The 14400-nt window shown below is 33.9% G+C and overlaps 1 protein-coding gene across 1 annotated transcript in view; it reads right to left on the reverse strand.

The window, feature by feature from the left end:
• Nucleotides 1-2186: 2186 nt before the first annotated feature.
• The window catches only part of SFMBT2 (Scm like with four mbt domains 2), a 393890-nt gene continuing 381676 nt past the window's right edge, over nt 2187-14400 (reverse strand). The window contains exons 19-22 of the mRNA XM_053716427.1: nt 10139-10302; nt 9354-9578; nt 6804-6932; nt 2187-2729 (exon numbers count right to left, since the gene is read on the reverse strand). Of these exons, the coding sequence (XP_053572402.1) occupies nt 2589-2729; nt 6804-6932; nt 9354-9578; nt 10139-10302 (659 nt within the window). The 3' untranslated portion in view covers nt 2187-2588. The remainder of the gene's footprint in view (nt 2730-6803; nt 6933-9353; nt 9579-10138; nt 10303-14400) is intronic.

Genomic DNA, 14400 nt, shown 5'->3' on the forward strand with positions numbered 1-14400 from the left:
GGCTGATATTCTATAGCAATACAGCAGAAATGTTTTGTAATTACAAGGTGTTTATTTGTGAAATCTTTAAAGATTATGGTGTAATCCCAGTAGATCTCAGTAAAGCAAAGTGTGAACTCAGCACTGATTAAACTAATTGACTGCCTTTTTTTACCTAGACACATTTAGGTGATATTTTCTTGTCAGCTTTTTACAGTTATGCTGCATCACTTTCAAGTGGTTTAGCAAAAGGGTAACGCTCATTTAAAGACACTTAAACCAACTTTATATATGCATGGAATGCACCCGAAATGAACCTACTTGTTTCAAAAGGTATGTGTACAAAATAAATGTTTATAAGCATTTACTAGTCTAATTGTCAAAGCACAATTTTCAGGCTTTTGCTATTTCAGGGAGACGGCCCATTTTGGATGAAAATGAGCTTGTACAAAATCAATCACTGCAAAATGTGTAAGGAAATGAAAATGTAAAATGAACTATGTTCTATAAGAAACCTTAAACATTGTTTAAAAAAGAACAAAGTAAAATAAAATTACTATGAATATGCTGTATTTAATTGGAAGAATATGATCTTACTTAAAGGAAGTGTAGATGATGCAGGCAAGTATTTAAAGTAAGCGGCAACAACTGTCAATACAGACTGTTACAAAGGAATGGGGAACATTTTCAGCATATTTATTCTTACTTATTTTTGCAGAATATACAATTTTCTTTTTTAAATAAAGTTACTTTTCCATTTGTCAAATTTTACATTTGAATAACCAGATAACATCCAAATGTAAACAATCATAAAATGCTATGCAAGTGTATAAATTAATATTAAAATTATCTTAAATGACTTGTAACTTATAAAAAAGTGAAACCTTTTCTCTTCTCTACATTTCTATAAAAAAAAAAAGATTTGATTTGATTTCCAATACAATTATATAGCATAGTTCATATTGATGTCTTGGCTTATGTGATTAATCTAAATAATCACTGAATTTGATCTTAAAATGAATGTTGAACAAAATATATTATTTGTTTTGCTTATTTTTAAAACTTACTAGCAAGCTTGACAAATGTTATGATTTAATTAATAAAATAAATGGAAAATAACAGATATTGTTTCAGGAGTAGCAACAAAAGATTTGGGTGAACTAAAGTGAATTGTAAAATCTTTTGATATTTACAACTTCTGTCAAAATGAAATTTGCCTTCTAATAAATGGGTATATATATATTCTGCAGAAATGTTCTGCAGTTTAGCAGATAATTATATAAATTGCTAATCCATTCAATTTACTCAATTAAAATAATGAATCAAATTTATTATAACAGACAATACAGAATATGATTGTAAGTAAAGTCCGGTTTATATTATATTATAGCATTTATAGAGAAACAATCTCTCTGCAGTTATAAAACAGTGAAACCCACTAGCAGAAATTGTGCTAATCATTAAGCTCAAAGCTTTCATTTTAAAGACATGAAACACAACAATTTTTCTTTTGTGACTCAGAGTGTTCAACTATACAAAATCTTTCCAATTTACCTCTAGGATCAAATTTACTTTTTATTTTAAATCGCTTTTTGAAAATCGGGCAGGCAGACTTATTGTACACGTGTCCGAAACACTATATGGCAATAATTTTGCAAGAAAGCCTTATATAATATTTACAGTTCAAACATTGCTGTTATCTAGTGCTTAAAAGCATTCTTGCAAAACTGCAGCCACATTGTTCTAAAGATACTTTATTGTAGAATTATATTGTAAACTTTTAAAAAAAAATTGTATGCTCTATCTGAATCATGAAAGAAAAAATGTGGGCTTCGTGTCCCTGTAAAAAAATGGAACACAGTAAAAAATAGCCACATACTTTCAATATGAAAGAAGATTACAAAGTTTGCTTATTAAAGGGATAATAATCCCAATTTTCTTCTTTCATGATTCAGATAGCGCATGCAATTTTAAGCAATGTTCTAATTTACTATTATCAATTTTTCTTCATTCTCTTGCTATCGTTATTTAAAAAGCAAGAATGTAAAGTTTAGCAGCTGGCCCATTTTAGGTTCAGCACCCTGGATAGAGCTTGCTTATTGGTAGCTACATTAAGCCACCAATAAGCATGCATAACCCAGGTTCTGAACCAAAAATGGGCCGGCTTCTAAGCTTTACATTCCTGCTTTTTAAATAAAGATAGCATGACAACGAAGAAAAATTGATAATAGGAGTACATTAGAACATGCTTAAAATTGCATGCTCTATCTGAATCATGAAATAATAAATTTGGGTTTAGTATCCCTTTAATGACTATACATTCTAAAATATGTGAATAGTCAGTTAAACATTAAGCCAATTCCCAATGGAAAAAAATTAAATGTATTTTATGTTAGTCCCTCTAATGGAAATTCAGCGCTATAATTTAGCATAGCTTTCTGGCTTACAACAAAAAAAAACTACTTTGCACATATAGAAATTCTACACCATTTCCATAATTTTATGAATCAAGACCAGTGTTTTTGTATTGTTTATATAAATAACTTATTAAAACATGCCTCTTTCCTTTTTTACAATGAATAATGGTAGGTACAAACAAAATAATAGGATTAGTTTGCATATTGCGTGCAGAATGCAAGTTTTACTCTCTCAATTTGATGGCAAAGTTTGATAGCCGGACCCAGCTTCAGATCCATGCATTCCTGTACCGTGGGAAGTGTCAACAGCAAGAGCGCTTGTCCATCAATGTCCTGTAGAATAAACAAATAGTAAATATTTACGAAGTATCAATGGTACAACTTAATTTTATCATCAGAAAGTCAAAATACCACAGGTATAAAGTATAGTGCTTCATGACTTTATAATCTAGAACAAGCAGAAAGGGCATTATATATACTATATAAATATATAATATAGGGGACTACACTCTCAGACTGGACAGGGTACACATCCGATGACCCTGCAACATGCTCAGCCCTGGGTGATCACTGGCACTTACCTGTATGGGGTTAACTGCCTGTGATTCTGGGGACAGCACAGCTTCCTGTGAGTGCCAGTGAGCACCCAGGGCTGAGCATGTTGCAGGCTCATGGGATGTGTACCCAGTCCAGTCTGAGAGTGCAGTCCCCTTCTGTGTTTTGTATATGTCTAGGGTGATTACATAGGCCTGTGCACCCTTCACTTGTTCCCAGTTTGTTGGATTGAGAGCTTGCATTGTGTGGCTGTTTTAGGGTCCCAGGTTTTGGAAGGGACCTTGACGTGGTACCTGGGCTTGTCGCATTTGGCCAATTGCGGTAACTAACCCTTCCATTTTTGCTTTTAATCTTAGCGAGAGCTTGGAAGTGAGTGCTGTACTTTCTGTGTGTTATATATATACTATATATATATATATATATATATATATATATATATATATATATATATATATATACTTTTTTTTAACAACTTGAGAAATAGAAAAAAAAACTGTATATGAAGTGCCACTTATAGAGAGAAACTTGACACACTAAATAGTGGTGTCTGGATCCGATTCCAATAATTATATTATCAAGCACTATAACATATTATGTTGAGGGTTATTTCAAAACACACTATAGTTCACCCTGATGCAATCACAAATATTTTTATTATTTAGCAGCAAATAAAATGCAATTCTCACAGTTAAAGTATTTTCCTATATATATACAGTATATATATATATATATATACTGCATCAGAGAACGTATCGTAGCTCCCATAGAGAAATAGATTCGTCATCAACAATATTTACAAGTTTAAGCCCTACTTGAATTTCTTCATTTTTTTCTGCATATGTTGAATCTTTTTTGAAACAATGAATCCCAAATATATTTTACTAGCTTTGATGCGTCTAGATGTTTTTCAGGAGCCTAGCTTGTATGAGACTTTGGTGAGAGAATATAATACAAGTAATGATAATACACTTAAAGGGACATTGTAGTGAAAAATGACATGCACTAGCTCTTAAAGGGAGAGTCTACACCAGAATTGTTATTGTTTAAATGTTAGATAACGCCTTTACTACCCATTTGCCAGCTTTGCACAACCAACATTGTTAAATTAATACACTTTATAACCATTAAACCTCTAACTTTCTGCCTGTTTCTAAGCCACTAAAGACAGCCTCTTATCACATGCTTTTGTATTAGCTTTTTACAACAGGGGAGTGCTAGTTCATGTGAACCATATAGATAACATTGTGCTAACGCCCGTGGTTTGTGGCAGACACTGCCCTAATTGGATAAAATGCAAGTCAATAGATAATAAACAAAAGTCATGTGATCAGGGGTCTGTCAAAAGAGGCTTAGATACACGGTAATCACAGAGGTAAAAAGTATATTAATATAACTGTGTTGGTTATGCAAAACTGGGGAATGGGTAATAAAGGCATTATCTATCTTTTTAAACAATAACAATTTTGGAGTAGACTGTCCCTTTAAGAATGTGTAGTTTTTATTCACGGCTCACACTGGAATTACATGTGTTTAACCCCCTGCTGCATTAAATAACATAGCAAGCTGAGGAGAAAGTCCACACTGTAAAATATTCATCTCTCCTTCTATCCAGTGCTTTGTCTATAATTTTGTTTCTTGTTTGAATAAATTGTTTCACAAAATCCAAGTGGCTACAATTTATCATTTTGTCACAACAATTCTTAAAAATGTTTGTGGATTATAATAGATTTATAGCACTAGGAAGCTCTGTGATTATTACAAATTCCTTCTCACTTTCTTTCTGTTTGTAATAGTTCAAAAAGGAAAAAATAAAAACACAGAAACATAAATTTTAATAAGAACAAAAAGGTCTAACGTATCTGCCATATTTCCTTCTGAAGTATAAACTTAAAGTGAAAGTAAAATTATTTTGTTTTCCAAACTAAGTTACGTACTGTACTGTTTAATAAGTGTGATACCTCCCCCCCCAGTGATATTAGCCATTTTTGTGTTTATTTACAGGGCCAAAGTTGCCAGCAATCAATCCCTCAGTCTGATAACTTGACTAATAAATTATTTGATCATTATGATTGAGAAAAGATCTGACTTAATGTCCCTTTAATTCATTTCTAGGTTAGCCTTATGCATATTCTAGGCATTCTTACCACTTATTAGAAAGCAACCCAATGAATCAACTTCCCTTTCTGTAATGAAGTGCTTCAAAATTTTACTCTTGAACCTTTTACCGTTTAGCTCAAGGTTATGACACCTAACAGATCATGGCTCCTTGTTCTGGTGTTACTTTTTTTTTTAAATTACTTTCAACCTCAACTTTATTAAATCACTTATATATCTCTATATTTTAAAGTTGCTATCATAATTTTACTCCAGGTCATCATTTAGTAGCCTCCATTGAATAGTTTCTAATTTACTTTTATCTACTTGGACACCTGGGGGTATATTTATCAAGCTCTGTATGGACCGAGATGCCCCGTGTTTCCGGCGAGCCTTCAGACTTGCTGTAAACAGAAGTTATGAAGCAGCGGTCTAAAGACCACTGCTCCATAACTTGTCTGCATGCTCTGAGGCGGCAGACAGAAATCAACCTGATCGAATACGATCGGGTTGATTGACACCCCCTGCTAGCAGCTGATTGGCTGCGAATCTGCAGGGGGCAGCATTGCACCAGCTGTTCACAAGAACTGCTGGTGCAATGATAAATGCAGACAGCGTATGTTGTCGGCATTTATCGATGTGTAGCGATGTGCAACAGACATGATACGCTACTTTGTATCATGTCCGCTCGCACATTGTTAAATAGGCCCATGGTGTCCAGAACTGTACAAAGTATTGAACATGAAGCTTACCTTGCAATCTATACATTTTTCTAATTTTCAAACGTTCTATAGGATTTTCCGTGACACACTACTATGTTGTTTAGCAAGCTGCACATTGTCTCAAATAAACATCACAATTTTGTCAACTCTTTTTTTATGTATACAGTACTTATTTATTTATTTTCTTTGCATATGTTTTGTTCTGTGTTTTTATTCATTTATTTTTTGAAAACTGAGGAAGTTACAATGTTCATGTCTTTGTTGTTGATATTAGGATGTCTAAAGTAGAAATGTATCTAGAAAGTAAATTATACTAGAAATGTTTAACTCTGTGTTTTTCAACTCCAAGTCTTCAAGGCATATTAAAGGGACAGATTTTAATGCTGTCTGACCTAGAGCACAAGGGCAATAATTAGCTAAGGGATGAGAGCAGGTTAGTAACCATAGTTACAGATTAGCTGATTATTTCACCTGTGTTCTAATTCAGATATCTTTAGATATCATGAAAATTTGGCCCACTGGTGTGCCCTGGGGACTGAAGTTAAAAACGAGTATAAATGAACAAAAATATACTGAAAATATCCGGATCAAACATAGACATTGTAAATAATTACATTTTGGCAGAACTGTCATTCATAATAGGATATACATTTTATTTTTGATGATCTGTTAATAAAAACTTTCATGTCCATTTTTATAAAAATATCACAATGTTTATAATATTCTTGCACTTAGAAGCTACTAAGCATACCCCAGTATGCTGTCATGGAAAGGATAATTGTTTTATGAAAGAATACCAATGAAAAGAGGTAAATTTGATAACAGAATTAAATTAGATTATTTTTTTAATTTTACGCAATCAAAATTCTGAATTTTGTTTTGACTTCCATGTCCCTTTAAATGTGGTCTCTCTTGTAACTCAAGATTTACAACCAACTTTAAGCTAATTTATTTTTCAGTTAATTCAATTACATTTTTTTTTTAATAAAATAAATTATACAGATGGGAAGAACATACTACAATATGCATACTGTACCTGCTCTTGAAATATCTTTGCTAGAGGTGCACAGTCTGTAGATTTAATAAACTTGACCACATCTGTAACTGACCACTCTAAAGGATTGCTCTCTAAAACAAGGAGATCATCTGCTTCCTGCTCCGTATCCTAGAAAAGACCGCAAAACACATCAGTCTGAGAAAAACCTGATGCCAACTAGGGATGGGCGAATGTTTTGCAACATTCAAAAATAAAAACGGAATTTTAACACATTTGTTAGTTTGTTTCAAATTTCGAATATTTGTACAACATTCTAACATTTGTTTATTGTACTTGTATTTCTAATGCTGTCTTTAAATGTAATATTCAATTCAAATTTTTCTAATTAGAACATTAGAAAAATTTGAATCAATATGTTTGTAATAGTATTTATAACTCTCTCTTTAAATTTAATATTCAAATTATGTAATATTTGAAATAGAAACATTTGAATCAATATATTTGTATCTATTATGTATCAATTTACTAAATTCACTACCACATGAACTATTGAACTTCTGAATATGTTAAATTGAATGTTACATTAAAAATTTTGAAGGTGGATATTTATTTATTTAATTTTATTTATTTATTTATAAAATATTTTACCAGGAAGGATACATTGAGATTTCTCTTGTTTTCAAGTATGTCCTGGGTCCACAAAACATTGCATTGATACAATGGGTACAATAAAATACAAAAACAATAATAATACACAATATATGCAAACATTTAACATAGAGCAGGTACGAAATATTTAATCAACCATGACAGGAGCATTCTGTTTTGAGATATGTATAGAGGGATCTCTTAAAGGATATTAGGCTTGGATATTATTTTAGGCTTGGAATTAGATATTTGATCTAATTGTGAACATTTGAAAATGAAAGCAACATTCAAAAACCGGAAATAGCATTTAAATACCTCATTTTAATGTTTTTTTTATTCTTATCAATATTTGATTATCCAAAACAAAAGTCCACAGGGCTATTTGGTCCACCAATCGAATTGCACTATCACCATATTTGCCCATCTCTTATGCCAAGAGGTATCCTTATTGTGAATCCCTAGTGCATAGGTTACAGGCTGGCTGCAGAATATATAGTATCTTTTCCCATGCGCAATTGAACACAAAATCATTTAAATGTAGGGTTTCCAGTTGTCCTCCACAAAATACTGGACAACCTGTGGATAACTGGGCATGGTTGGTAGGTGGGGGTCACACAATAGCCCCCCAAAAGGTCTTCCTTAGACTGCACCCTTAACCCCTCCATGTATATTTTCACAAGTGAACAGTCATTTTTTATTCTTTGGCTGCCAGTAACATATGCTTTATCTGATTTAGCTGCCAGTAACACACATACATAGTAGTGATTTGACCCTATTGACAGCCAGGAATACACATAGCCAGGAATACACATATATCAGTTATTTAACACTCCTCATGACTGTCAGTAACATAAAACAGTGTAGTTTTTTTTACCCTCATTGCCTGCCAATAACATATATAGAAGAGCCCGCACATTGCGAACTTCACAGCTAAATGGACTTGATAAACTTCCAGACAAAACTTCCCCATTTATTTTAGTTATTTAAGTAATTTTATAAGTTTTTAAATGCAACGTTTATTTAGCAAATGCGCAAAACACACCGACATTACCCTGGCAACATCACCAAACAGATAGAAATGCAACCTACCAGCTCAATCAATTAATGTTAAAAAATTAATAACAAACACTTTTACACTAATAACAATGAGTAAAATCAATAATCAAAACACACAAACTTGGCTTCTCTTTTCACTCCATTGGGTAAGAGCACCCTCTGTTTCTACACGGACACAAATACTTCCTCTTTGGAGTAAAAAATAAAGTAAGCTCTTTTAACCTGAATAATAGATCTCACTAGAAAAACAATAGCAGCAAGTAAAGTCTAAGATTTGTAAAAAAAAAAAAAAAACTGTAGTTGTTTTCTACTGGTGTGTAACATCCTTTTAAAGCAACAGTAACGTCAAACTTGAACTTTAATAAATTGAACAGAACCTGCAAGTTTAAACAACTTCCCATTTGCTTCTATTATCAAATGCACTTTGTTCTTTTGCTATCCTTAGTTGAAGAGTTAACCTAGGTAGGTGCAGGAGCAGCAATGCACTTTTGGGAGCTAGCAGGATAAACCTCTTATAATTGGCTCACCCAATGTATTTAGCTAGCTCCCAGTAGTGCAAGGCTTCTTCTGAGCATATATAGGTACCCTTCAACAAAGGGTACTAACAGAACAAGACACATTTCATAATAAAAGGAAATTGGAAAGTTGTTTAAAATGGTGTGTTCTATCCAAATCATGAAAGCTTAATTTTGACTTTACTGTCCCTTTAATTATGATGTCTCCTAGCTTCTAAAGTGTACATTTTATTTTCAAATCTGTATTTTTAGGATCCATTCACCCTGGCAATCACCAACACAACTCTGCTCATTCTGCACTATGAGAAGCTTATTTTTTTCAAATTTTGTTTCTATTTAAAAGCTTAAACTATTTAGAATAAGAACTTACATTTTTGCAAGATTTCTCTGTGTCAGTGTTGGAGAGCGTCCGTGCTTTTCGTTGTCTCAGTGGCCTCTCGATTCGAGGAGGTTTGCTTGATTCAGTGCTTCTTCGGAGTGTCACTGCTCTTCGGGGGCGTGCGGAAGGCACCTCGGGGGAGGAGGTGTCAGTATGGTCATCCCGGAGCTCACAGCTAGTCACTTCACTTTCTGATTCATCATCTTCTGTACTTTCCTGTCCCCAAAATATAAAGTTTTTAATACTAATCCGAGATGATAAAAATAACGTGCAAACAATTACCTATACTATTCTCTTATACTAGAATACCAATGTATCCATGGTTAGAGTTTAATTTGCTTTAATTCTCAGATCTCCTTGACCCTCATGAATCTTATAACCCCTCCATAGGATTCTGAAATGACCTCTTTGTAGTTTAATATGGATGTGGAACACTTTACAAGGATTTAACATTTCACCCACTGCTCTGCTCAGCGCCTAAACTGATTATTTTAATCAAACTGTGGTCATTCAAGATAGGGCTGGTTCTATACCATGGGACTCAGACAGGGGTTGCGCATTGGGAGAACAAATTCCAGCTTATAGTGTTTTTTTAGAGAAGTTGCTCTCATATGGGGGCCTGCTCTTGTGTGAAATTTCAGTTTGCTGAACATACATTTGTGAAGCTGGTGACATTGTTTCATTCTTGGATCCAGGCCACATAATGTCTTGAGTGGCACTGATTCAATGACATGTAATGCTGTCTATGTACACATCTATTTAAATGAATGGATTACCTCTGCTGAAACCACTGGTGAGACATTCACTGTAGAAGTCCGTCTTTTCTTCTGCACAAACAGAGCTTTCCTTTTCTTCCTGCGCCTTACTGGCTTGGAGCTGTCACCATCCTGTTCCCCTACATGAGGCTTAGTAATCTTTTTCCTCTTGCCATAATAGTAAGCTGAAATAAAACACGTAAAACATTGATGTAAGTAATCAAATGATTACAGATCTTATTATATATATATATGTTAGATCCCTATTTTACTAACTCACACAGATGCCCCTTGGTCACAAGCTTTTATTTCAAAACACTCACATTTAAAGGGACAGTATACACTCATTTTTAGATAAGTGCATGTAATAGACACTACTATAAAGAACAAGATGCACAGATACTGATATAAAAATCCAGTATAAAATGGTTTAAAAACTTACTTAGAAGCTCTCAGTTTAGCTCTGTTGAAAAGGTAGCCAGAAAGCCCACTGCAAGTAGCAAATAAGACACTCCCACCTCCCCCTTCTTTTGCATATGAAAAGACCCTTTACATAAACAGGAGCATGAGTAGGTATATGTTGGTATTCTCATAAAACTATGGGGCTTGGTTAGGAGTCTGAAAATCAGAGCAATGTTATTTAAAAATAAGCAAGACTATAAAGAAAACTTTATGGGCTATATAAATAGATCTACAAAACATTTATGCAAAGAAAAAATGAGTGTATAATGTCCCTTTAAACAACCTTATTGGCGATTCACGATTGCTCCTTCCAATAATTCTATTATACTTAAAATTATACATTTAAAAATCTACATAAAAACAAGGCTGGCTTAGGTATCTCAAACAAAACAGGAGTATATTTCTTTAGTCGTTCAACCACCAAGCTGTAGCGTTCAACAGCTGATTACCTGAATATAGTCTCGCTAGTGCGGGCATATAGTCCCTGCCCTTCTATGTGAGACGCCTTAGAGGGACAGTCTACTCCAGAATTGTTATTGTTTAAAAAGATAGAAAATCCCTTTATTACCCATTCCCCAGTTTTGCATAACCAACACAGTTATATTAAAGGGCCATAATACCCAAATGTTTAAACACTTGAAAGTGATGCAGCATAGCTGTAAAAAGCTGACTAGAAAATATCTCCTGAACATCTCTATGTAAAAAAGAAAGATATTTTACCTCAGAAGTTCCTCAGTAGCCACCTCCCATTGTAAAGGATTTCTAAGCAGCATTTTAGTGTGTCTGTCCTGGGACATCTGAAGGGATGAGCATCGTGAACTCTCATCTTATTTCACCAATCAGGTAAAGGAAGCTTACTATGAAATCTCATGAGAGTTAAGTCAAATCTCATGAGATCACAGTAAGAGTTCATGACCTCAGCACTGCTGATGCTGATTGGCTGCTGTTCATTTCTTCATTTTTTTTTATTTTTACCTGCAGCTGGGCAGCAGCTGAGTATAACTTTTTACACAGAACTTACTCTGCTGAGCTGAGGAAATTGTGAGGTAAAAAATCTCCTTTTTTACATAGAGATACTCAGGATAATTTCCTGTCAGCTTTTTACAGTTATACTGCATCAGTTTCAAGTGATTTAGCATATGAGTATTATGTCCCTTTAATATACTTTTTTTTACCTCTGTGATTACCTTGTATCTAAGCCTCATCAGTCTGCCCCCTTATCTGAGTTGTTTTGACAGACTTGCATTTTAGCCAATCAGTGCTGACTCATAAATAAATCTATGGGCGTGAGCACAGGAACTGGCGCTGTCGGTCTGAGAAAAACTGTCAAAACGCACAGAGATAAGAGGCAGACTTCAAGGGCTTAGCAATTAGCTTATGAGCCTACCAAGGTTTAGCTTTCCACAAAGAATACCACAAGAACAAAGCAAATTTCATGATAAAAGTAAATGGGAAAGTTGTTTAAAATTACATGCCATATCTGAATCATGAAAGTTTAAATTTGACTTGACTGCCCCTTCAAGTAAATATCTCCATTGTATTTTTCACCACCTGACCACAGCTTTTTCAAGGAGGTCGATCTTGTTCCATCAGTTGCCTTATAAAGTCCTTCCTGTATTATTTTTCGGTATAATGTACTGTTTCGTTATTAGATATATTTATTGGTTACTGTGACAAGAAAGGGTTAATGGACTGATCCAAAAATAACACAAAAAGGACTAATTAAGCCAATGGATATAACAATATGGAAGCTGTTTATTTCTATTTTTTTAGAACATGGATATTATACAGTTACATGCTGTGAAAATAGCACAATATAAGTATTCTAATTTATTTTGGTTAATCCCAAGTGTTGGTAAAAAAAATTATTTACACATTTACTTATTTTATTTTTAGTCACTAGTCACATTTTATTGCTTAATTTAATCACATAAATTGTGATATTAACTATTAATCAGCAAAGATGCCCGACAATAATATGCAGATGCATAAGTGAATAGTTTTAGTGACTATAAAACAATGGGTGTTGCCATGTTGTAACCTAAGTTTCCTTCTCTATCTAGGGCCAATTATGAATGGGTCACTAGAGTGTGCAACTAATAATGAATGTGTGATGATGAATGTGTGGAATAAAGCAGTTTGCACAGCAATTGGAAAGCTCAATATTTCCAGAATTAAATTATAGGAAAATTAGACAAAATAATATATTGCAAAGTTGTTTCTTGTTGTTGTTTTTTTTTTTTTTAAAGAGAGAGTAAACCCAAATGTTTTCTTTCATGATTCAGGTAGAGCATGCAATTTTTAGCAACTTTCTAATTTACTCTTATTATCAATTTTTCTTCGTTTTCGTGCTATCTTTATTTGAAAAAGCAAGAATCTAAGCTAAGGAGCCGGCCCATTTTTGGTTCAGCACCCTGGATAATGCTTGCTGATTGGTGGGTACATTTAGTCACCAATAAGCAAGCACAACCCAGGTGCTGAACCAAAAATGGGATGGCTCCTTAGCTTAGATTCTTGCTTTTTCAAAAAAAGATAGCAAGAGAACGTAGAAAAATTGATAGTAGGAGTAAATTAGAAAGTTGCTTAAAATTGCTGCTCCATTTGAATTACGAAAGAAAAAAATATGGGTTTAGTGTCCCTTTAAACTACATAAAATTAAATATTTGAAATTGAAATATCAAACTACTTAATGTTCACTTAAGCATAAACATACTTCATTCTGGATGGCAGTGCTACTTCCATTTAAAAACAAATGTATCTTGCTTATATATTACTATTCCTAAAGGCATAAAAAAAAACTCTGAACAAAATTATGTTATTAAAAACAAAAACAAAAAAAGGTGGTTCAGACCATCATAGATAAATAAACATAACAAAAACAGGATGCTGAAGACCATCTTGGAACAGCTACACATTGACTGGGCATTACAAAAAATTTAGAAAATGTTTTTAACATTCCCATTTCATCTCAAAGGTTTTGCAAATCAAGAACAGTTCAGGCACAAAACACCTTGAAAAGTCTGGTGGAATCCATGTTCTGTGTCCATTTGATGTGTCAAATCATGGACATATGTAACTGAGCTTCGACCCTGAGCTAACCAATCACTATGTAGAATACTGCAGCTCACGTAATTATCTCTGAAACAAGCACACAATTAAGAGCTACTGCTTAAAAAAAAGAGGGCAAAATAAATAACATATTTTATTTAATGAAACATTTTTTTTCCAGAGTACAAGTAGAGCGGTAATTAACTCTCCCTCTCAAGTGTTAACTCCACTAGAAGTAAGCTTTAGGAACGTGTCAGTTAGCACTAGTAAAAAAAATTTGCTTTGCTCACTAACCGGACGTGTGTAAAAAGCCAAACTTAGAATATTGCTTGTACAATAATGTATTCCCCCATATATATATATATACACATCTTTATTAGATGTTAATATGAGTATATCTGTACTTTGTGACACTTTTTGTTTTCCAAAACAGTTAACAAGAGCTCTAAGGTCACTCTATCTGGACATGCTTTAACTTCAATTGCGCACAAGCGATTACATTTACTTTCAGCTTTTAATACGAAGAAAACAGAAATGCTTGTGCAATGCCGCCCCCAGCATCGGCTGATTACATTTGCGGCCAATCGGCCGCTAGCAGGGGGTGTCATTTAACCCGATCAGCTGATTGCTGTCTGCCACCTCAGAGCTGGCGGATGAGTTAAGGAGCAGCGGTCTTATGACCGGTGCTTCTTAACTTCCGCTTCAGGCGAACCTGAAGTGGAGTGGGTCGGAAGCAGCATCCGCAGCTTCATAAATTGACCCCTTAGTCTGAA

The sequence above is a fragment of the Bombina bombina genome, chromosome 6, assembly GCF_027579735.1.
Source record: "Bombina bombina isolate aBomBom1 chromosome 6, aBomBom1.pri, whole genome shotgun sequence".
NCBI classification, from domain to species: Eukaryota; Metazoa; Chordata; class Amphibia; order Anura; family Bombinatoridae; genus Bombina; species Bombina bombina.